Source organism: Symphalangus syndactylus, chromosome 9 (assembly GCF_028878055.3).
Source record: "Symphalangus syndactylus isolate Jambi chromosome 9, NHGRI_mSymSyn1-v2.1_pri, whole genome shotgun sequence".
Taxonomy (NCBI): domain Eukaryota; kingdom Metazoa; phylum Chordata; class Mammalia; order Primates; family Hylobatidae; genus Symphalangus; species Symphalangus syndactylus.
Window position 1 is genome coordinate 15095288 of NC_072431.2, and position 23609 is coordinate 15118896.

The 23609-nt window shown below is 43.8% G+C and overlaps 2 protein-coding genes across 10 annotated transcripts in view; one reads left to right on the top strand and one right to left on the bottom strand.

Annotated features, from left to right (window-relative positions):
• Nucleotides 1-251: 251 nt before the first annotated feature.
• Nucleotides 252-8188, bottom strand: PNN (pinin, desmosome associated protein). Its single transcript, XM_055291470.2, has 9 exons — nucleotides 8031-8188; nucleotides 7269-7340; nucleotides 6824-6892; nucleotides 5954-6026; nucleotides 5751-5845; nucleotides 5522-5597; nucleotides 4250-4405; nucleotides 4034-4172; nucleotides 252-2685 (listed from the first exon to the last, which is right to left on the bottom strand). The coding sequence occupies exons 1-9, from the start codon at nucleotides 8141-8143 to the stop codon at nucleotides 1322-1324; spliced, it is 2157 nt and encodes a 718-aa protein (XP_055147445.1). The 5' UTR covers nucleotides 8144-8188; the 3' UTR covers nucleotides 252-1321.
• A 175-nt stretch (nucleotides 8189-8363) lies between these two features.
• Nucleotides 8364-23609, top strand: part of TRAPPC6B (trafficking protein particle complex subunit 6B) — a 28469-nt gene continuing 13223 nt past the window's right edge. Inside the window, exon 1 of one of the 9 annotated variants that reach the window (XM_055291481.2) lies at nucleotides 8364-8499. Coding sequence is in view for 7 of the 9 variants with exons in the window: in XM_055291478.2 (XP_055147453.1) it covers nucleotides 14280-14360 (81 nt within the window). In the remaining 2 variants the exon portion in view is untranslated. Of the gene's footprint in view, nucleotides 8500-13056; nucleotides 14361-16622; nucleotides 21425-23609 lie in introns of those variants that run through there. The other 8 variants (XM_055291478.2, XM_055291482.2, XM_055291476.2 and 5 more) reach the window with 8 other exon arrangements.

The window sequence follows — 23609 nt, forward strand, 5'->3', positions numbered from 1 at the left end:
ATAAAAGGATTTTTAAAAAGAGATCTTTTAACACAACCACTTACACAAGTGAGTTATATACACACAAAAACTAACTGGAAATACTTCTTCACATTTTCACTGTAACCATTTACTTGTAAAGGGAAGGCATAATGAATATTCAAAGTCAAGGCTAAAGCTACAGTGTTAAACTCAAAAAAGGTTGCAATTTAAGTGCTCTCTTGTATAAAGCATCAGAAAGTTAATACAAGTACTAGTCTTAAGCAGCCACAGAAGTCTAAGCCACATTTATTTCCACATGTATAGTAATGGGCAACAGATACTCCAAGTTCATACAAATTTGTAAAACAACAAAGTTAATAATCACTTGGTACACTTGTGTGTTATCTTGCTTACATATTAAAACCTAGATGAACTTCCTTCATTTTGTGGACTTCCATACAATACTTCCTTAAACAAAATTCTTGAAAACACATATCGGCATGTTTCAGTTAGAGCCAACACAAAGTTAAGACAAGACACAAACTCAAAAACCAAGTTTGAAAGATACTTTTCTACCTCCCTCCCCTAGAAAGAAGTGATTTTAACAGATGTATGTTGTATCACACAAGTAACCATGAAGACAAAAGAAAGACGCTCCCATCATCAGGAAGAAAATGCCAACCAGATCATACTGTTTAGTTATCTACCAAACATATGGTTAAAATGTGAGAAACGGGGGAAAATGCTTAGATTAAAATAACAAGGGAGAATAGAAAATAGCAAATGATTTTAAAGAGAACTGTTCCCCCTCAAAGCTGCAAAGCTCTGACTGACAACTCAAAATTGTCCAAGGCAAATAAAAATGAGGAAACCTTCAAAAACATTCTAATCACGTGCAGTATCTAGTGTTAAAAGCTGAAAATGATAAAGAAGATATTTATTATACAACTGTCAACGAGGACATCCCAAAAATAATGAAATAAACACACATTTATTTCTACAAAAGCAATGTATGATACAGAATTAGAAGGGAACAGACTTAAAGATTTGCCTATTAAAATATACAGATTCTTACTGAAGAGTATAGGATATTTAAAAAAGATGACAAGGGATGTTAATCTTTTTTTATTATTATCATTTTTACATATTTTGGAACCTCACATAATTTTGATAAATAACTCTTACAAAATTATGCAAAAAGTACAAGAATGTCTGGTAAACAAACAGTCTGTATTTTCCAAAAAGATTTTTTACAACATGCAATTCTTAAGGCAGCATCCCCCTTACAAGGAAAGGTAATCCTTTTATATCAAGAAATCTTCTGCTGCAAAGAATGGCTAAGAAAGCCTGGCTTCTTCCATTAACGCCTTTTGTCTTTCCTGTCTGATTTTCGGTCTCTTTCACTTCTTGAAGATCTTTTGCCTGATCGACTACTCTCTGATATAGACCTCTTTCTGTCGGACCGGGAATTCTTATCCTTTGATCCTTTTGTATCTCTACTACTACCACCTTTTGAAGATTTGTGACTTCTTTCTAGTCCTGAAGTATCCCTTCTCTTCCGATCCACGCTCCTTCTGTGCTTTCTATCTCTATTATGTCCCCGGCCCCTACTCCGACTTCTACTCTCACTACTACTACTAGTGCTGCTGCTACTATCTCTGCTGCTGCTGCCACTTGTACTGGAGCTGCTACTGGAACTACTTCGACTGCTACTACTTCCACTGCTGGAACTACTTCCACTGCTGCTACTGGTTGAACTGCTACTAGAACTGCTACTGCTACTGCTTCGACTTCTACTCTTGCTTGTTTTATTTCTAGCTCGACCTCTACTTCTGCTCCTAGTTTTGGTTTTGCTCTTGCTCTCTGGATGTACTGTCAAGACTGGCTCTACTGGTACCTCAGTGAGTTTTACAGACTCTACAGGAAATTCCTTCCTCTCAGGTAGTAAATGCCCTTGCTCCTGAGTAACTTGGGGTGTTGGCTGTAAAACAGCTAATGACAAATTCTCAGGCTGAGAGGGAGGCTGGGACTGGAGTACTGGTTGGGACTGGGATTGAAGCTGAAGCTGGGGCTGATGCTGGGGCTGATGCTGAGGCTGAGCCACAGGCTCAGGTTGGGGCTCAGATTCTTTTTCTTTTTCCTCAGACTCCTTTTCCATGTCTAAAGCACTGACATTCTCTTTCCCAGGAGAAAGGGATTTACATTCTTTATCTGGCTCAATTTCAAATTCCATTTCTGGTTCCAATTCTTTGCTAGCTTCATTTTCTGAAGGTTCTACACTTTCAACTCGATCAGTTTCCATTACCTCCTGGTCAGCAATCACATGTTTGACATTCTCAACCATCTCTAGCACATCCATAACTTCTTCAGGCTGACTATCCTGCTGCTTCTCACTTTCCCTTACCTCAGTTTCCTCCTCCATCTTAACCTCCATTTCCTGTTTTTGTTCTTCCTCCTCCTGTTCTTTCTCTGCATCACTATGAACAATCGCTATTTCCTTTTCCTCTTCCTCTCCTGCTTCCTCTATTTCTACATCATTGTGCTGATTACCTGTCTCCTCCAACTCTTCCTCTCGCTGAGCCACCTTACCCTCTTCTTGTTCCGCCTTCTGTTCTTCATTACGCACCACCTGATGCTCTTTTTCCTTCATTGATTGTCTTCTAGGCCTAGCCTCCATTTTATTTATTTGTTCTGCAAATTCGATACGTCTACCTTCAAATAAAGCTAAAGAATAAAAATTTACATGTGTAAAATTTACTGATTAAGAAAATTCAAAGCCACAATTTTACAACTGGTCACAAATTGTTATTAAGCTTCATCTGAATTTGTTTTTGTAAAGTTATGACAAACGATTATGGCAACTAAGTAACCACAAACTAACATAAAATTATAAAAGCAAAGATCCATGGGAAATCTACATACTAGAAATTGTGGCAGACAGAACTAGACATTTTCTAACTGATAAAGAAGAAAACACATCAATCTTTATGTCTGATGAAAAACAATAAAACTTCTGTAAAACAGAACCAGTTTTGAGGCATAAAATCATATATATTAATTTTTCTGATCCCAAAGAGACAAATCATCTTAGCAGTGTCTATCCTTCCACGTGTTTTCCATCTAGAAACTGAGTTGGTTTTCACATTTGTCTTATTAGCATTTTATCAGAACAATAGAACGCAAAAAAAAGTAATTTTATATAAATGCTTAAGGAATACAGATGCATAAGCACTGTCTATAACTTTCCCATTAAACTCTATCAAGATACAAATATTCCTATACTACAAACTCACCAGCATCTCAGAATGTATCTTTTTTTTTTTTTTTTTCTTTTTGGGATGGAGTCTAGCTCTGTTGCCCAAGCTGGAGTTCAGTGGCACCATCTCGGCTCACTGCAACTTCCGCCTCCCAGGTTCAAGTGATTCTCCTGCCTCAGCCTGCCAAGTAGCTGGAATTACAGGTGCCCACCACCATGCCCAGCTAATTTTTTTTGTATTTTTAGTAGAGACTACAGACGGGGTTTCACCGTGTTAGTCGGGATGGTCTCAATCTCCTGACCTGGTGATCTGCCTGCCTGCCTCAGCCTCCCACCCAAAGTGCTGGGATTACAGGCATGAGCCACCACGCCCGGCCTAGAATATATCTTATTTAAAAAAAAAAAAAAAAAAGCAGGCTGGGCACGGTGGCTCACGCTTGTAATCCCAGCACTTTGGGAGGCCGAGGCGGGCGGATCACGAGGTCAGATCCAGACCATGGTGAAACCTCGGCTCTACTAAAACAAAAAAAATGAGCCGGGGGTGGTGGCGAGCGCCTGTAGTCCCAGCTACTGGGAGAGGCTGAGGCAGGAGAATGGCGTGAACCTGGGATGCGGAGCTTGCAGTGAGCCGAGATTGCGCCACTGCACTCCAGCCTGGGCGACACAGCGAGACTCCGTCTCAAAAAAAAAAAAAAAAAAAAGCAAATACAGCAAACCAATCACTGAATCATGATTATTTTAGAAAACAAACGTGTGCATATGAACATATTACCTTACCCACTATGAACAATTCAATGGACCTCTTCACATACTTACCGTTCATTTTTCTCTGTGACTCTTCTATTAGTTTTTGGGTAGCTGGACACATTCTTCCAGGAATATAAAACAAATGGGGCTTTGTCTTAGTTCTTATATATTTAATTATTTTGGCATTATGTTCATTCCATTCTTCTTGCTAAAGAAAAGGTAAAAGGTCAGTGCTTTTGTAAACACAAAGGATTACCCATCTTAGAATTCCAAATTACCACTCACCAGCTGCGCAAGCTCAACTTTCTGTTCCAAAAGCCGCAGTTCTGTCTGTTTAGCACGCCTCTCTTCAAACAGTTCTCTCCTTTCATTTTCAACCTGCTTTCTCTCTTCTTCTGCCTGAACTTCAAGTTTTTGTTCAATTTCCTGGCGCCGCTTTTGCTAAAAGTTAAGTAGCCTGCTTTAATATTTACGTGTTGAAATAGTTACAAGACAAGGAATATGAGATTTCAGTTCAATTATGATAAAAAGTTATTACACACACTAATTACGTGAAACATTAGAGGCAGGTAGATCATCTGAAGTCAGGAGCCAACACCATCTCTACTAAAAACACAAAAAAATTAACAGGACTTGGTTGCACGCACCTACAATCCCAGCTACTTGGGAGGCTGAAGCAGGAGAATCACTTGAACCCCAGAGGCGGAGGTTGCAGTGAGCTGAGATCACGCCACTGCACTCCAGCCTGGGCAAGAAGAGCCAAACTCCATCTCAATTTTTTTTTTTTTTTTTAACTATCTGCAGGCCGGCCACAGTGGCTCACACCTGTCATCCCAGCACTCTGGGAGGCTAAGGTGGGTGGATTGCTTTGAGCTCAGACCAGCCTGGGCAACATGATAAAACCCCATCTCTGCCAAAAAAAAAAAGGTATCTGCATATGCTTCACACTTTTTTTTTTTGAGATGGAGTTTTGCGCCTGTTGCCCAGGCTGGAGTGCAATAGTGTGATCTCAGCTCACTGCAACCTCACCACCAGGGTTCAAGTGATTCTCTTGCCTCCTCCTCCCAAATAGCTGGGATTACAGGCGCATGCCACCACAGGCGGCTAATTTCATATTTTTGGTAAAGACAGGGCTTCACTATGTTGGCCAGAACTCCTGACCTCAGGTGATCCACCTGCCTCAGCCTCCCAAAGGGCTGGGATTACAGGCGTGAGCCACTGCACCTAGCTGCATCAGATTTTCAATTCAGGATACCAACTAACTAGAAGTTAGCACTTGGTACTGACTGTAATTTGTCTTTAAGGAAATGGAGCCTTGAGGCTTTTTTTTTTTCACATTATCTAAATTTCAAGCTTATTAGCTACGATATCAACAACTGTTATATTCCAACACAATGTTTAAGTAAGGCTGTTCTATAAAAAGTTAAACCAAGTTTTTACTTGGCTTTCAGGTTTACAATTAAGTCTTAAAAGAGCTTTAAGGCTTTTTTAAAAAAACATTAATCTACTACTTTGATAACTTAAATACATGATGCAAAACAAAACTTGGATAAATACCCTTTCAGTAGCAACAGTGGATTCTTGTTTAAATTTTTGAAGGGTACCCATCAACAAGCCAAATATTCGCCGGTTCCTAAAGAACAGAATAAGAAAATTTACTGTCAACAGGATCCATTTCATTTAAACCCATCATTTTCTAAGAAATACTACAGGACACTTGAACAATCCCTTGATTTTCCTTATAACTGCATTATTTCACTAGAGTTTTTTTCCCCCAGGGAAATACCTTTGCTTTCCCTTTTCATCCATATTTTGATCCTGGATAAGGTCTCTACGTGTGCGCTCTTTGGAGGTAGCTACAACTGAAGACTGCAATGCTGGCTGCAGAAAAAGAAAATCTCAGTAATTTACCTAGCATATGAGTGGTGTGCTTTTAAATGTAGTAAAGTGAAGGTATTACATTCATTTAAGTTCTTTCAATCTCAATACCTTTTTAACATCATCATCCTCTGGGTCGCTTTCCTGGCGTGATTCTCTTCTGGTCCGACGCTCCCCGCCCAGCCTGTCATAGAAAATATTAATTTTTATGAGACAGGGTTTTACTATACCACTCAGGCTGAAGTGCAGTGGTGCCACCACGTTCACTGCAGCCTCGATCTCCCAGGCTTAAGTGATCCTCCTGCCTCATCCTCCCAAGTCGCTGGGACTACAGGCGTGAGCCAGCATGCCTGGGTAACTTTTTTGTACTTTTTGTAGGGATGGGATTTCACCATGTACCTAGGCTGTTCTGCAACTCCTGGGCTCAAGCAATCTGCTGGTCTTGGCTTCCCAAAGTGCTGGGATTATAGGGATGAGCCACTGTGCCTGGCCAAAAATTAATTTAAACGACCACTGAGGTATTTATGTAACTGCACACCAAGGGCAAATGCCTTCTCTTTCTAGGACTTGTTTCCAGAAGCTTTGTTCTATCAAGTCTCCATCCCATTTTATTCTTTCCTCCAGCAGAGAAAGGATACAATGTGTGAACTAACGCCCAAACCAAATTTGCTCTCCTGTATTTTCTAAGTATATCAAACTGGTTAAGCTTTTCAAGTACAAGTCAGAAGAAATGGTACTACTTGACAATGTTGCCAATTTTACTCTTCACATGACCTTTATTTTGATAAAATTTAGGTTATCATGAGTGCGTTTTGAGGGAACTGAGTCAACTGTTCAGTTAAATACCAACAGAACTTGGGGGGGAGTGGCATACTACTCAATTTTAATATTGCTCAAACAGAATTATTATTAATAAATATTTATATTTGTGTGGTACCTCAGAAACTAAAGAAGCCTTCAGGAATCTTTTTTAAAACCTACCTACTGACTGCCCCTTCAAGGTCTCTCTGTTTGGCTGGGGGTCCTCCTCCACTATCTGAGAATCCACGCCTGAAATTTAAAATGTTCAACATAAAGCACTTGAAATACAAGATAAATGGTATTTCCATTTGACAAGAGAATATGGTTAAACTTTTAAAAATCTTTCCAACTAATGTAGCCTTAAACGGGCATTCATTCCAAAATGCTTTTATAGTGTTACTTTATAAGAATTAAGTTCACTCAGAATTGGTACACCTGATATATTCTTCAACCTCCAGTCTTTCAGGATAACTATATTTATACAGAAACCTAGTCTATTACAACTTAAACAAAACAAAGACGACAAACACTGGGTTATTGATTTTATCACAGGTTTTGTTCAAACCAACATATTCAGTACAGTACCAGTAGGTTGAGCATGAGTAAAGTCCAAAGGAAATCTTACCTCAGTAATAAACTACCACGTCCTCTACCTCCACCAGGACCAGAAAGGGCCAGCAATCTGGCTTGGATGGGCCTGTAAGAGATTTACGAATCAGTACAAGACCATAATGTAGACACACATAGTTGCACCCAAATACTTTCAGAGATGTGAATCATAAGGAGAAAAATCACAAAAGTTCCAAAAAGATAGTTTCAAATAAATCCAAATGTCTGAAACAGGGCAGGAAGTACTATTTCATTTAACTTCCTCGTTTCTCCAGGACCTATGTCACAGAAATTATATTCACCTCGATGCCCCCACATATTAACAAGCCTGGATCAGGTCCCCATCCCGCCATCCCCGAGGAGACTGCACGTGGGCAAGAGGCTGGGGTGAGGCGGCGGGTCGCGTCCCGGCAGGGTCTCGGGGCCGGCCCCGGGCCAGCCCCGGGCCGGGTGTCCGCCGGAGCGGGAAGGGGCTTTGTGCTGCAGTTCCGGGCCTGCAGGGCCGAGGGCGGGAATCAGCAGTCTGGGTCTTCCCACAGGCCGAGAAACCATGCCGGCGCACCCAGGCCTCGCTCTCCTTCCTCAGGGACCTGAGACCAGCGTCTCTACGGTGGGGGCCTGGGGCCTCTCCACCTCTGCGACAACAGGATTTTACCCGCCGCCCCGCGAACAGGCCTCGAGGTTCCAGCCTTCTGAAGGCTGGCCGCCCTCCCCGCCCCCAATTCACCCCGACCTGAGGGCTGCCTCTCCGAGCTCCGAGTTCCCGTTAGGCCCTTACCTCACGTCATTCGGATCCCGCCCGGTGAGCTTGCGAATATTCTCATCCACGTTCTTAAGGCTCTCTTTGGCCTTTTCTAGCTGTTCCTGCAAAGTTCTCACTGCGACCGCCATCTTCTCCCTGCAGCAGGCTTGAGACTGCTTTACAGGCCGCGCCGAGATATACCGCGCCGCCGAGACACGAAAGGACTGACAGCCGGGCTCAGCCAATGACGATGAGGGTTGTTTTCCGGCCTCAACCACTCAGCGACCGGAAGGGGGAAGAACCTTCAGCCTTTGTGACTCTGAGCCAATGAAAAGTCAGCCAGGCAGTCACCTCCCTCCCCAGTTATCTGCGGGTGCCTGGATCCCGCTGCTAGCGCAGAGTCGGGGCGGGTTTCACAATCCGTGAGTTCTCGGAGACTTGGGCTCGCGATCCTGCAGTTCTGGCAAGGAGAGCGCGGAGTTTTCCAGGCCTTTTAACCTATGATGTAATGTGCCTTACACCGTTTTAACGTGATCACATCAGAGTGGGACTTAGCCAAACCTCCTTTTCCTCCTTACCCTCACCTTGGTTAATGATTTAATTAGGAAAGGGCGCGGCTATTCTGTTGGTGCGCATGCTCAAAGAGGGGGTGGATGCGTGCCTTCCTCTAGTAGGTTAATTTTTTTTTTCATGCGGCGTCTCGCTCTGTCGCCCAGGCTGGAGTGCAGTGGCACCATCTCGGCTCACTGCAACCTCCGCCTTCCGGGTTCAAGCGATTCTCCTGCCTCAGCCTCCTGAGTACCGGCGCGCGCCAACACGCCTGGCTAACTTTTGTATTATTAGAGACCGGATTCCACCATGTTGGGCAGGCTGGTCTCGAACTCCAGACCTCAGGTGATCTGCCTGCCTCGACCTCCCAGGGTGCTGGGATTACAGGCGTGAGCCACCACGCCCAGCCTGATTCGGTTAAAGTGAGCAGAGGGAAGACAAAAATGAAAACTAGGAAAAGTCATTAATCATAATGGCTAACGTTTGTTAGGGGTTGATCTTGTTCCCGACCCTCTGTGAAACCCTCTACATGCCTTATTCCTCACAAACTGAAAGTGTGGATAAAATGCCTGTTACTACTGATAAGGAAATTGAGACTGGAGATAATATAACTGTCCTTTGGTCACGTCAGTTGAGAATCAGTCTCTGATTAGACGCTGAGCATCTATACTAGAGAAAAAACAATGGCGAGACAGACAGGCAGTCATGGTTGAGGTAGCCTCTTCACCTGGCCTAGAGCTGGTTAAGACCAGGCCTAAGGGAGCAGCCCTGTTGTTAGTGGTGTCTGTGTGCTGTCCCGCTTCTGGTTCTGCCCTACCTGCACTGCCAATGTGGGAACTAGTTTTGTTCCATAAATATATATACAAATTGAAGCTCAGAAAACATTTTTTCACAGGCCGGGCACAGTGGCTCACGCCCGTAATCCCAGCATTTAGGGAGGCTGAGGCAGATGGATCACTTGAGGCCAGGAGTTGGAGACCAGCCTGGCCAACATGGTGAAACCTCACCTTTTTTTTTTTTTTTTTTTTTTGAGACGGAGTCTCGCTCTGTCGCCCAGGCTGGAGTGCAGTGGCGCAATCTCGGCTCACTGCAAGCTCCGCCTCCCGGGTTCACGCCATTCTCCTGCCTCAGCCTCTCCGAGTAGCTGGGACTACAGGCGCCCGCCACCACGCCCGGCTAATTTTTTTTGAATTTTTAGTAGAGACGGGGTTTCACCGTGGTCTCGATCTCCTGACCTCGTGATACGCCCGCCTCGGCCTCCCAAAGTGCTGGGATTACAAGCGTGAGCCACCGCGCCCGGCCGAAACCCCACCTTTACTAAAAATACAAAAATTAGCCGGGAGTGGTGGTGCACGCCTGTAATCCCAGCTACTCGGGAGCCCGGGATTGCACCACTGCACTCTAGCCTGTGCGACAGAGTGAGACTCTGTCCCAAACAAACAAAAATACAAAACACTTTCCCACAGAAATAATGCTGTAAATAATCTCAGCCAGGCATCTATCTTCCTTGTACAAAGCATTAGTGGGCCCAGTGTATTAATTAACTCAAGCTACCACTTTAATCCAGCAATCTTTTAGAGCTTCCATTGTGTATCAGCAGTAAACTAGGGTTTGAAAATAAAGCCTAGAACAAGATAGTTGTGATTCCTGCTTCTGTGGGGTTTGTAGGCTTCCAAAGGAGCAATGATCATTCATTAGTTCAACAAATACTGAGTGCCCACTATGTGCCAGGTGCTATTCTAGGCACTTGGGTATATCAGTGTACAATAAAGATCTCTGAGCAAGTCCAGTGGATTGTGCCTGTAATCCCAGATACTTGGGAGACTGAGGTGGGAGGATCACTACAGCCCAGGAGTTAAGACCAGCCTGGGCAACATAGCAAGAATCCTGTCTCTAAAAATAAAAATTTAAAAAATTGTACTGGGAGGCCGGGCGTGGTGGCTCACGCTTGTAATCCCAGCACTTTGGGAGGCCGAGGTGGGCGGATCACGAGGTCAGGAGATCGAGACCACGGTGAAACCCCGTCTCTACTAAAAATACAAAAAATTAGCCGGGCGTGGTGGCGGGCGCCTGTAGTCCCAGGTACTCGGAGAGGCTGAGGCAGGAGAATGGCGTGAACCCGGGAGGTGGAGCTTGCAGTGAGCTGAGATTGCGCCACTGCACTCCAGCCTGGGCGAGAGAGCGAGACTCCGTCTCAAAAAAAAAAATAAATAAATAAAAGTAAAAAATAAAATAAAAAATTGTACTGGGGAGGCTGAGGCGGGATGATTGTTTGGGTCCAGGAGTTTGAGACTGCAGTGAGCTGTCATCACAGCACTGCACTCTAGCCTGGGCAACAGAGTGAGACTCTGTCTCAAAAATAAATAATAAAGGCTGGGCACGGTGGCTCACGCCTGTAATCCCAGCACTTTGGGAGGCCCAGGTGGGCGGATCACCTAAGGTCAGGAGTTTGAGACCAGCCTGACCAATGTGACGAAACCCCGTCTCTACTAAAAATATAAAAATTAGCCAGGGGTGGTGGCATGCACCTGTGATCCGAGCTACTCGGGAGGCTGAGACAGGAGAATTGCTTGAACCTGGGAGGCAGAGGTTGCAATGAGCCCAGATTGCACCATTGCACTCTAGCCTGGGCAACAAAAGTGAAACTCCATCTCAAAATAAATAAATAAATAAATACATAAATAAATACATAAATTGTATAGCATATTAGAAAGCGAGAAGTACTATAGAAGAAAAAAATGTAGAGATGAATAACGGGGATGAAGATTGACAATTATTTAATTCTGATTGTAAGCATACTTAGCCTATTGATCTTATTACAGGTCTGTGTACAACCTTAGGCAGTACTTGAGGCATGAGTGTGATAATAGTAGAGCCTATTCAGCAAGTGTAAGAATGTTTGCATGTATGGTCGGCCCGGTAACCCCAGGATTTTGGGAGGCCTTGGTGGGCGGATCACTTGTGGTTGGGAGTTCGAGACCAGCCTGGCCAACATGATGAAACCCTGTGTCTACTAAAAATACAAAATTAGTCCTGCGTGGTGGCAAGTGCCTGTAGTCTCAGCTGCTTGGGAGGCTGAGGCAGAATTGCTTGAGCCCGGGAGGTGGAGGTTGCATGCAGTGAGCCAAGATCATGCCACTGCACTCTGGCCTGGGCAACAGTGAGACTCTGTCTCAAACAAAACAAAACACACAGCTGGGTGCAGTGGCTCAAGTCTGTAATCCCAGCACTTTGGGAGGCCTAGGCAGGTGGATCACCTGAGGTCAGGAGTTCGAGACCAGCCTGACCAACATGGAGAAACCCTGTCTCTACTAAAAATACAAAATTAGCTGGGCGTGGTGGTGCATGCCTGTAGTCCTACTCGGGAAGCTGAGGCAGGAGAATCACTTGAACCTGGGAGGCGGGGTTGCAGTGAGCTGAGATAGTGCCATTGCACTCCAGCCTAGGCAACAAGAGCAAAACTCTGTCTCAACACACACACACACACACACACACACACACTCTCTCTCTCTCTCTCTCTCTATTCTTGCTTCCATAGGATCTATTCCTAAGAGCCTTGACAATTTAACTTTATGGAGAAGGAGCAGTAGGATGCTGTGTTCAATAGTTAGTAGGTCCTCATTAAATATCAGTTTCCTTTCTATCCAAAAACGTACTTTAAAAGCCTCATGTTATTGTGGTTGGAGAAGTCCACTTTGATACATTGGCCATTTACTTACTTTTTGACTTGTGTGGTGGACTTGGACTCCTTTTTCTTGATGGTAGTGATAAGGGCAAGAATGTTATCTAGACATAAAAGACCTGATTTCACATAAGGGAAAATTTAGTGCTGGAAAAATTAAGATTGCCATGGCAAAATACTCTTCAAAATTACACAATTTAGTGTTTTCAAAGGCTTAAGTAGAACTTTTATGCTGGATTTATGTGATGAATGGAATAAACTGATTCAAACATTAGAAGGGACATGTTTAAAAAAAAAAACTACCACAATTAAAATTTTGGAACATGATCTTAAATTCCTGTGAAAGGGCATGAAGAGGGTGTGTGTGTGTGTGTGTCTGTGTGTGTGTGTGTTTTGTTTTTTGAGACGAAGTCTCGCTCTGTCGCCCAGGCTGGAGTGCAGTGGCATAATCTCTTCTCACTGCAACCTCTGCCTCCCAGGCTCAAGTGATTCTCCTGCCTCAGCTCCCCCGAGTAGCTGGGATTACAGGCACCTGTCACCACGCCTGGCTAATTTTTGTATTTGTAGTAGAGACGGGGTTTCACCATGTCGGCCAGGCTACTCTCAAACTCATGACCTCGTGATCCACCCCTCCCCCCCTGCGCCTCGGCCTACCAAAATGCTGGATTTTACAGGCATGAGCCACCGTGCAGTATGTTAATCTGGGGGAAAACAACAGGGACAATTGGGGAAAAAATTTTGTTTTGTGAATTACCAAGGAAAGAACTAATCACAGGCTAAGCAACATGCTTAAGTTTGAATTAACCAAATTTAAGATGTGCATACTATGATGTAGCATGTGTATTTATTTGCACGTGCAATGGGACAGTTCCTACAGTTGTCTCACACTGCTGTAGATTATTAGCAACTCCATCCTGCAGTGGCATCGCTTTTCTGAATTCTATAGCACTTTTCACCTAATCCTCTGATTACTCTGTATTTTCCGGTTCAAGTGTATCTTGTTTTTCGTTTGCTCCACTTCCCTTGTCCCTTGCACCCCACTAACAGGAAAATTCCTGGTGGTCAAAATGGCTCTAATTCTTTTTGTATACCCGGGCTTAATTCAATAGGAATTGGGATAAGTTTTCAATATTTAAAAAATTTGCACTCTGAAAATTTATATTTTAAACTCTTTCTACAACTTTTCATATTTGAAGAACATATGGCAGGAAGTGGATGCTTTTGATGAAGTCAAAAGAAATTCTTGTTAATTTTTGTAACTTCTATTGCTAATTAACAAGGAGGTGGCCGCGGGAGCTTTTTTTTTTTTTTTTTGAGACGGAGTTTCACTCTTGTTGCCCAGGCTGGAGTACAGTGGCGCGATCTCAGCTCACCGCAACCTCTGCCTCCCGAGTTCAAGCGATTCTCCTGCCTCAGACTCCCGAGTAGCTGGGATTATAGGCACGCGCCGCCAGGCCCCGCTAATTTTGTATTTTTAGTAGAGACGGGGTTTCTCAGGCTGGTCCGAACTTCCGACCTCATGTGATCCACCCGCCTCCGCCACCCAAAGTGCTGGGATTACAGGCGTGAGCCACCGCGCCCGCGCCAGGCGGCAGCTTTAAGTCTTAATTTTATCTTGCTCTTCCCCCGACTTCGTGGCGGGAGGGGAACCTTCTTCATATCTGGGCGCTGGCCTCTCCGGCTTTAGGAGACAGGAACTCAGTGATCATAGAGCTGGCCGAACGCCGGGGTAGAGGGGACAGGAAGTTGTTTTTTTCGCCCCAGCCCAGCAGCCGGATCGCATCTCTGCTGGTTGGCTTTGGTTGGAGCTCCCATCAGACTTTCGTTTGGCCCTAGGACTTGGTAGCCCCGAAGTGTGGGCTCTCTCCGGTACCAGACTCATTTCAGTACCAGCCTTTGGGAAGCCGTGTGAATACCTCGGTCTCTTAGCCACAGGGACAGAATGGCGGCCTGACGGAGCCGCGGCGCCGGCCAAGTCGCTGAGGCGCGAGCTGGAACCCCCAGACCAGCTCAAACGGGAGCCAAAACTCGAAGCTTGGAAGAATCAGCAGGAAATGGCGGATGAGGCGTTGTTTTTGCTTCTCCATAACGAGATGGTGTCTGGAGTGTACAAGTCCATGGAGCAGGGGGAGGTGGTGAGTGGCTGCCACACGCCCTTGAGGTCCTTTTGCGGTGACACACTTTGTTTCCCCTCAGTGCTTTCCTTCAACCCCTGTCCCATCGCCACCCGATGCCTCCCGAGGTGTACACAAAATGGTCCACCTCCAGGTGTCCTAAACCCTAGAACCTGTTAGTTGTCTCCTTTGAACCGTCATCTTTCATCGTTTTCTCTTTCGTATCTTCTTCTATTTGATTCCTTTTTGTCTATTCCCGTACGTTTGTCTTACACGCCACAAATTTTGGTACTTTTAGTGTTGTCCCTGCCATTATTTACGAGAGGGTTAACTGCAGAGCTGATTTTGGCACCCCTGCTTAGTTTTGCTGGCACCTCCAGCACTTGAGCCATGCACTGGACAGACCTGTCCCAACCTGAGAAGCCTGTCCCTCCTTCCTCATTCCTAATGCTCAGTACAACTCCACACAACTTGAGAACTGAAGCCTAATGAAGGTTGAGTTTGCAAGGGAAAGTTTGCAGGCGTTAGGATAATTAGGGAACATAATTTAAATTAATTATTTCAGAAAGTATTTATGTAGTGCCCTTATGTCAGAGCGATTTCTAGGTGCCAGGGATGTAGTAGTGAATGAAACAATGGCCCCATCCTTGTAGAGATTTTTTTTAAATTTAATTTAATCCTAAATGTGATAGTATGTAGCGGTTACTTCTAATATGTGGGAGTGCTTATTCAATCATTGTGGGCCTGTCACTACTGACGCTGCTAGATAAATAAAATAATACTCCTGCCTCACAGTATTTAGGGAATAGTGATTTAATGAATAGTTAACACTGAGTATTGGCTGGTAGAATCATGGAGTTGTAACGGATTTTAGAAATACTCCAAAGTCATGCTCAAGTCAGGAGCCCTTTCCTTAATGCTATTGATAAAAAATGAGTGGAGAGTGGGGATAGGAAATGTATACTAGGCAAAGATAAAGAGGTAGAGGTGTGAAAGAGTGGTGGATTTAAATACACTTAAGCATTTCTTTGTGACTAGACTGAATAGAGAGTGAAAAGAATTGAGAGGTGAAGTTAGAAAGCTTTGTGTAATTAAAGAATTCGGATCTTTTCAAGGGAATATTTTTAAGGAAGGGAATGATGTGGACCATTTGCATTTTGGAAAAGTAATCCAGTGTTTGGGCTAGAGAGGGAAGATCCTTGTAGGGGGAAAATCCTTTATTAGGGGAGTCACTGCAGGAGATGATGACGATCTGAATTAAGACAGGGATAGTGAGAAAAGTAGATAACAGATTTGAAAGGTAGAAAGTGGAATTCTGTAGGCCTTGTTTAAGGATGGGAGTGGGAGTTGAAAATTATCGTCAGGTTTTTAGCTTGAGCAGCTGGGTTGGATGGTGGTACTATTAATCAGAAAAGGGAATAAAGGAGAAGAAAAAAATAAGGAGGTAAGATAATGAGTTATTTCGGGGCAGGTTGAACTTTTGAGGTGCCTGTATGGCATCCAAAAAAAGGTACTGCCAGTTTGCACAAGAAGGATAGGCAGGATACATTTGGAAGGTTATTGGAAATGAAGCGAATTCTATTCTTATTCAAATGACCCATCTATAATCGATATTTTTTCAAGTTACGAACTTCTGACTTTATTATTGACATCAATGTTTACTGTTTGTGCAAAGCTAGCCTTCCTTTTCCCCCTAGAACAATTAACACACCCCTTTTACTTTTTTATCATAACCCCCCGGTCCCCCCAAACCACTTCTGTATTCAGTTCTCTTTATTCTCCCCTCCCTTCTTACCTTTCCTCTTCTTTTTTTTTTTTTTAAGATGGAGTTTTGCTCTTGTCTCCCAGGCTGGAGTGCAATGGTGTGATCTCAGCTCACTGCAGCCTCCGCCTCCTGGGTTCAAGCGATTCTCCTGCTTCAGCCTCCTGAGTATCTGGAATTACAGGTGCCAGCCACCATGCCTGACTAATTTTTTTGTGTTTTTAGTAGTGACAGAGTTTCACCCTGTTGACCAGGCTGTTCTTGAACTTCTGACCTCAGGTGATGTGCCCGCCTTGGCCTCCCAAAGTGCTGGGATTACAAGCATAAGCCACTGCGCCTGGCCCTTTTCTGACTCTTGTCTAGAATAATATTTTTTCTTCTTTTTAAAATATCTTTTTTTTGGCCGGGCGCGGTGGCTCACGCTTGTAATCCCAGCACTTTGGGAGGCCGAGGCGGGCGGATCACGAGGTCAGGAGATCGAGACCACGGTGAAACCCCGTCTCTACTAAAACTACAAAAAATTAGCCGGGCGTGGTGGCGGGCGCCTGTAGTCCCAGCTACTCGGAGAGGCTGAGATGGGAGAATGGCGTGAACCCGGGAGGCGGAGCTTGCAGTGAGCCGAGACTGTGCCACTGCACTCCAGCCTGGGCGACAGAGCGAGACTCCGTCTCAAAAAAAAAAAAAAAAAAAAAAAAAAAAAATATCTTTTTTTTTTTTTTTTCCAGTGGGTTAATCTTAAATAAAATGAACAGAGCTGTTCTACTCAGGCCTGATAATTTTAAGAGATGGACTAATCATACAAGAGAAAGGAAGTTCATAGTTTTGAATCATTTAAGCTAAAAATAACTTTTTCTACTGCAATGTATTTATGATGGGAAAATTAAAAGTACATAATAAGCAAAAATTATATAAAAACAGTTATGTGGTAGTCTTCATAATCAGAACCTACACTGAAATATGGGTATATGAGGGTTCACATTAGTGTCCATACTTTGAGTGTGCTTGAAATTTTTCGTCATGAAAAATGTAAAAGATACATAATCCTGTCATCCAGAGGTGATTTTTAGAGATTTTTTTCAGACATAAAAAGATCTGTAAAAACCATGTTGTTTATGTCTGAGAAGACCTATAAAATCCATTTCTCGCTGACAGGATTATGTGTCTTTTTTGTTGTTGTTATGAAAAGTTTTTTTAAATGAAATAAAGTTTTATAAATTTTCAGTATAGTAAAATAAACTTCCATAAGATTTGAGGTGAGATAAAAGAAAGAAACAGTGTTCTAACCCTCCAAATCAAGGTTTTTCAAACTATGCTTAAAGAGGAATTCTCTTAAAATGGACTAATTGGGCATTTCTCAATTTATGGTGAATGGATTTTGAAAGGCTAATGGATAAAATGTTCTCAAGTTGAATTTTTCTTAAAAATTTGGTGCCTACTCAAAAGTGCATGAACAAGTAGCAAAATTAAGTAGTAGGGCTTAATTCAAAAGCTCATGTGATCATAGTATTTGAGAGTGTCTGCATATAAGCATATTGTAACTGCCCAATGGGTTCTTCTTCCCTGCTGCCCAGGTAGAGCTGATCTATCAAGACAGGAGAATTGCAATAAGGAGTTTATGTATAGCTGCTAAATGGGAGAGCCGAGTTTTATTATTGCTCAAATCAGCCTCCCCAAACATGCAGAGTCTAGGGTTTATCAAGGATAGTTTGGTAGGCTGGGGGCTGGGGAATGGGTGCTGCTGGTTGGTTGGGGATGCGGTTACAGAGGTGGGGGCCAGAGGACCAGTTGGAGTCATCCGAAATGCAAAAGTCTGAAAAGACATCTCAAAAGGCCTTTTTTAGGTTCTACAGTAGTGATACTACTTACAGGAGTAATTGGGGAAGTTAACAAATCTGTGACTTCCAGAATAATGTCTGGTTATCATTTAACTACCTACATTTTAGCAGAGTTCAGGCCCCTCTCATAATCCTAACCTTATAGTCTTTCATTAGTTTTGCAAAGGTGATTTAGTTTCAGGAAGGGCTATTATCATTCTTGCTTTAAGATTACACTATAAACTAAATTTCTCCCCAAGTTTGCTTGGGCTGCATCCAGGAATGACCAAGGGCAGTTTGGAGGTTAAAGGCAAGATGGAGTTGATTAGGTGAGATCTCTTTTACAGTCATGATTTTCTTACTGTTACAATCTTTGCAAAGGTGGTTTCAATAGTTCCTGCTAATAAATATGTTCCTAGGTGATTCTACAGAGAGCAGATTATTCCAAAAAGAGCATCATGATTTACAGACACTTATTCTAGCTGAACTTTTTTTTTTTAAGAGACGAGTCTCTGGGTTATTGTGGTGGCTCACACCTGTAATCCCAGCACTTTGGGAGGCTGAGGTGGGAGAATTACTTGAGCCCAGGAGTTGGAGACCAACCTGGGCAACATAGTGAAACTGTGTCTGTATTTAAAAAAAAAAAGAGGCTGGACACAGTGGCTCAGGCCTGTAATCCTAGCACTTTGGGAGCCCAAGGCAGGCAGGTCGCAAGGACAGGAGTTCCAGGCCACCCTGGCCAACATGGTGAAACTCCGCCTCTACTAAAAATGCAAAAAATAGCTGGGCGTGGTGGTGCACGCCTGTAGTCCCAGCTACTCGGGAGGCTGAGGCAGAAGAATCACTTGAACCCAGGAGGCAGAGGTTGCATTGAGCTGAGATTGTGCCACTGCACTCCAACCTGGGCGACAGAGCAAGACTCCATCTCAAAAAAAAAAAAAAAGAGAGAGAGAGACACAAGGTCTTGCTCTGTCATGCAGGCTGGAATGCAGTGTTGGGACTTTGGCTCACTGCAGCCTTGACCTCCTGGGCTTAAGTGATCCTCCCACATCAGCCTCTCGAATAGCTGGGGCTGTGGGCATGCTACCATGTCCAGCTAATTTAAAAAAATTTTTTTGTAGAAACAAAGTCTTGCTATGTTGCTCAGGCTGGTTTCAGACTCCTAGTCTCAACTGACCCTCCTGCCTCAGCCTCCAACAGTGCTGGGATTATAGGCCTGAGCACTGCACCTGGCCTCATCCTAAGCATTTTCAAGAAGTGTGGAGAATAGCAGAAAAGCCAAAGATAGTGATACGTACAGTAATAGATGTATGTACAGAGTTTTATGACAGCATAGGGCCTAACGAAGTTTCAGGGAAGGCATCTGGGAGAATGTAATACTTGATCAGAAATTAAAGAATGTGAAGGCCGGGCACGGTGGCTTACGCCTGTAATCCCAGCACTTTGGGAGGCTGAGGTGGGCGGATCACAAGGTCAGGAGATCGAGACCGTCCTGGCTAACACGGTGAAACTCCTTTTCTACTAAAAATACAAAAAATTAGCTGGGCATGGTGGCGGGCGCCTGTAGTCCCAGCTACTTGGGAGGCTGAGTCAGGAGAATGGCGTGAACCTGGGAGGCAGAGCTTGCAGTGAGCCAAGATCGCGCCACTGCACTCCAGGCTGGGCAACTGAGCGAGACTCCATCTCAAAAAAAAAAAAAAAAAAAAAAAGAATGTGAAGTCTAGGGAATAGCACATACAAAGGCAGGGAGACAGAAGAGAACATGGCACTCTGGAGTTGCTGCAGAAATTTCAGAGTGGTAAAAGGGAAGGATATTTGTGAATCTGGTTAACTAGCCAGGAGTCTTTAAGGAAAGGACATAACCATGATGCCATGCTAAGGAGTTTGGACTTTATTTTTTGTTTGTTGGTTGGTTTGTTTTGAGACAGAATCTGGCTTTGTTGCCTGGTCTGGAGTGCAGTGGCTGGATCTTGGCTCACTGCAACCTCTGCCTCCTGCACTCAAGCCATCCTCTTACCTCAGCCTCCCGAGTAGCTGGGACTATAGGTCCATGCCACCATGCTCACCTAATTTTTGTATTTGTTTTAGAGATGAGGTTTCACTATGTTGCCCCGGCTGCCCTCGAACTCCTAAGCTCAAGCAATCCTTGGCCTCCCAATGTACTGGGATTTACAGGCAGGAGCCACTACATCAGGCCTGGACTTTATTTTGAGGAAAGGGGAATGGGTGCTGAAATTCCAGTAGAGGATAACATGATTTTTTTTTAGACGGAGTTTCGCTGTTATTGCCCAGGCTGGAATGCAGTGGAATGATCTTGGCTCACTGCAACCTCCACCTACTGGGTTCAAGCAGTTCTCCTGCCTCAGCCTCCCGAGTAGCTGGGATTACAGGCATGCGGCACCATGCCCAGCTAATGTTTTGTGTTTTTAGTAGAGATGGGGTTTTTCCATATCAGGCTGGTCTCAAACTCCCGACCTCAGGTAATCCGCCTGCCGTGGCCTCCCAAAGTGCTAGGATTACAGGTGTGAGCCACCATGCCTGGCCGAGAATAACATGATTTTTTTTAGAAATCTACTTTAGTAGAAGTTATACTACCAGAAATATAGAAGATGACACAAAGTAGGAAAAAAATGAGACAAGACTAATTGGAAGGCTGTAGCTAAAAACCAGGAGAGAAATGATAAGGCTTTACTTAAGAAGTAAGGGTAGAGAGAGAAGATGAATTTTGAAAAGCTTGTAAAAGATAGGCTCCACTGGACTACAGTGCATGGGGGGTTGGGAGCCCAGGGGTGAAGAAAAGGGAAGTTTTCTGGTTGGAGTAACTAGGTGAGTGGTGGTGCCATTAATGAAGTTAGGAAATTTTGGAGGCAGAGCAGGCTGAAGACATTAATAAAATGAATATCATGTTGAATATGCATACTTCGAAGGTCCTGTGGGACCACTAGATGTGTATGCCCAATAAAGTCTGTACTAGAAACGCAGATTTAGTAGTCACAGCACCATAAGCAGAGTGCGTGGTTCCTTAGAAGAAAGTTTAGCAAATAATAAGGCCTATGGTTTCCCTACTGGGAGACAAACAGCCTTCAGAATATACAAAAGTCCCTGCCTTTTTGGAGCTTTATTTTGGCAGAGAGGGGAGCAAGGGGCACATGGGCAATATAAAATAGTAAAACGTATAGTATATTAAATGGTGAAAGAAATTCTGTGGAGACAGATTAAGCAAGGAAGTGGGACTGAGCATCAAAATCAATTATTAGAAGGCTTGTTAAAGCTGATTAGTGGCCCCATACCCAGAGTTTCTGATTAAGTAAGTTGGGAGTGGGACTAGAGAATTTGCAAGTTCCCATGTGATGCTGATGTTGCTGGTCTTTTTTTTTTTTTTTGGTGACGGAGTCTTGCCCTGTCACCCAGACTGGAGTGCAGTGGCATGATCTCGGCTCACTGCAGTCTCTGCCTCCTGGGTTCAAGCGATTCTCCTGCCTCAGCCTCCTGAGTAACTGGGACTACAGGTATGTGCCACCATGCCCGGCTAATTTTTTGTATTTTTAGTAGAGATGAGGTTTCACTGTGTTAGCCAGGATGGTCTCGATCTCTTGACTTCGTGATCCGCCCGCGTCAGCCTTCCAAATGCTGGGATTACAGGTGTGAGCCACCACACCCAGCCAACACATTTTTAAAATCACTAGGATAGAGAGTTGCCAAAGGGGTATGATGTTGCACTTTTAAATAAGATGGTTAAAATGGGCCTAAGATGGTGACATGAGAGTAGACTCAAAGGAAGTAAGGGAGTTGGTTGTGTGAATATCTGGAGGAAGAGTTGATGCAAAAGCCCCTGGAATGTGCCTGGCATGTTTAAGGGACGAGGCAGAGTGAGTCTGCAGAAGGTTGAAGCCAGAGAGGTATGGGGTCTGGATTGTAGAGGACAGTCCATCAGTCATCCATAGGATTTGGATGTGTTCAGCATAGAGGTAGTATTTCAAGCCTTAAGATTGAATGAGATTGTCAAAGGAAGAGCAAAGCAATCTCATGATTTAAGGCAAAGTATGATAATCAGCTAAGACACTGAGAACTGGGAAGCCTGGATGATTCTGAGACATTTTGAAGCAAGGAACAGTAGAACTTAGAACAGAAAGCAAATGACTCAGGGAAAAACATCAAAGGTGATACCAGGTTTTATAACCTAGGAGAGAAGAATGATTGAAATGGGGATAAAAGGGAGACGAAGAGTAATTAGGAAGAGGATTTGATTTCTGAAAATCAATTATGAGCAGTAGTTCCCTGTTTATCCTATTGCCTTGTGAAAATGATTAGTACTTGCCAGGTTCAGTGGCTCACACCTGTAGTCCCACTGCTTTGGGAGGCCAAGCCAGGAGGATATCTTGAAGTCAGGACTTTGAGACCAGCGTGGGTTGACCCCATCTCTTAAAAAAAAAAAAAAAATAGCCAGGCATGGTGATGTGCCTGTAGTCCTAGGTACTTGGGAGACTGAGGTGGGAGGATTGCTTGAGCCCAGGAATTTAAAGCTTCAATGAACCATGATCTCGCCAGTGCACTGCAGCCTGGGCGACAGGGCAAGACCTGTCAAATAAATAAGTAAATAGCAGTTTGGTCCTTTGTTGGAGGAACGTCTATTCTTTGCTTGGACACTGCGGTTTTTCCTTGGGCAGCAGAAGCAGTGTGGCGATTGAAGAAGTGACCTAAAACTTTGACGTTAGGTAGAAGCAAATGGCCCAAGCCAAGACAACTGCTTATAAATCCACTGGTGGGAACCCCTGCTCCTAACAGCAGGGTATTAAGTGTCCCCTCTACCAGTCTGGTGAAGAAACCTCATTGCTACGGGCCTGGGGACTGTGGCACTTCTAGAGATTCTCGTTACCAGAAATTGACCTAGCTTCTCATCTGGAAGCTGCCTTTCCAGAGGTTGGTGAGAGAGATCACCCAGGATTTCAAAACCAACTTGAAGTTTCAGGGCACAGTCATTGGGGTGCTGCAGGAGGCTAGTGAAGTGTACCTGGTGGGTTGGTTTAAAGATGCTAATTTGCGTGCCATCTATGGTGAGAGAGTTGGCTCTCATGCCCAAAGACATCCAGTTGGCTCGCCAGACACGGAGAGCGCGAGCTTAAGTGAAGGCAGATTTTAAGGCATTTTATATAAATTCTGTAAAATACTTTGGTTTAATTTGTGACTTTTTGGTGAGAAATTATTTATAATATGTTGCATTTGTGCTTAAGTTATTCCGTCTTTTGGGATGAATGTGAAAAGTGACTGTTCATAGACCTCAGTGATGTAAGCACTGTTGCTCAGGAGTGACAAGTTGCTAATATGCAGAAGGGATAGGTGACATTTCTTGTTTCTCATGACGCATGTTTCTGTATGTTAATGACTTGTTAGGTAGCTATTAAGGAATTAGAGTTGATAAATAAATGTGTATAGGTTTCTTTTGCAATATAACTGGTTATGACTTGATCCAAGTGTTTAACATTTGGGACTAAGTCTGACCATACATTACTGTGATAGAATGTGGGCCTTTTCAGGGGTGAAGATACAAGCCTTAACCACAGTATAACTTATAGTTTCCTTAAACAAACAAACAAAAACCTAGCATGGAATACATTATGTGCATTTATAATAGCTATTTTAAATATTGTAGTGTCAACATTTAAAAATAAATTGTTTTACATTCACAAATGGTGG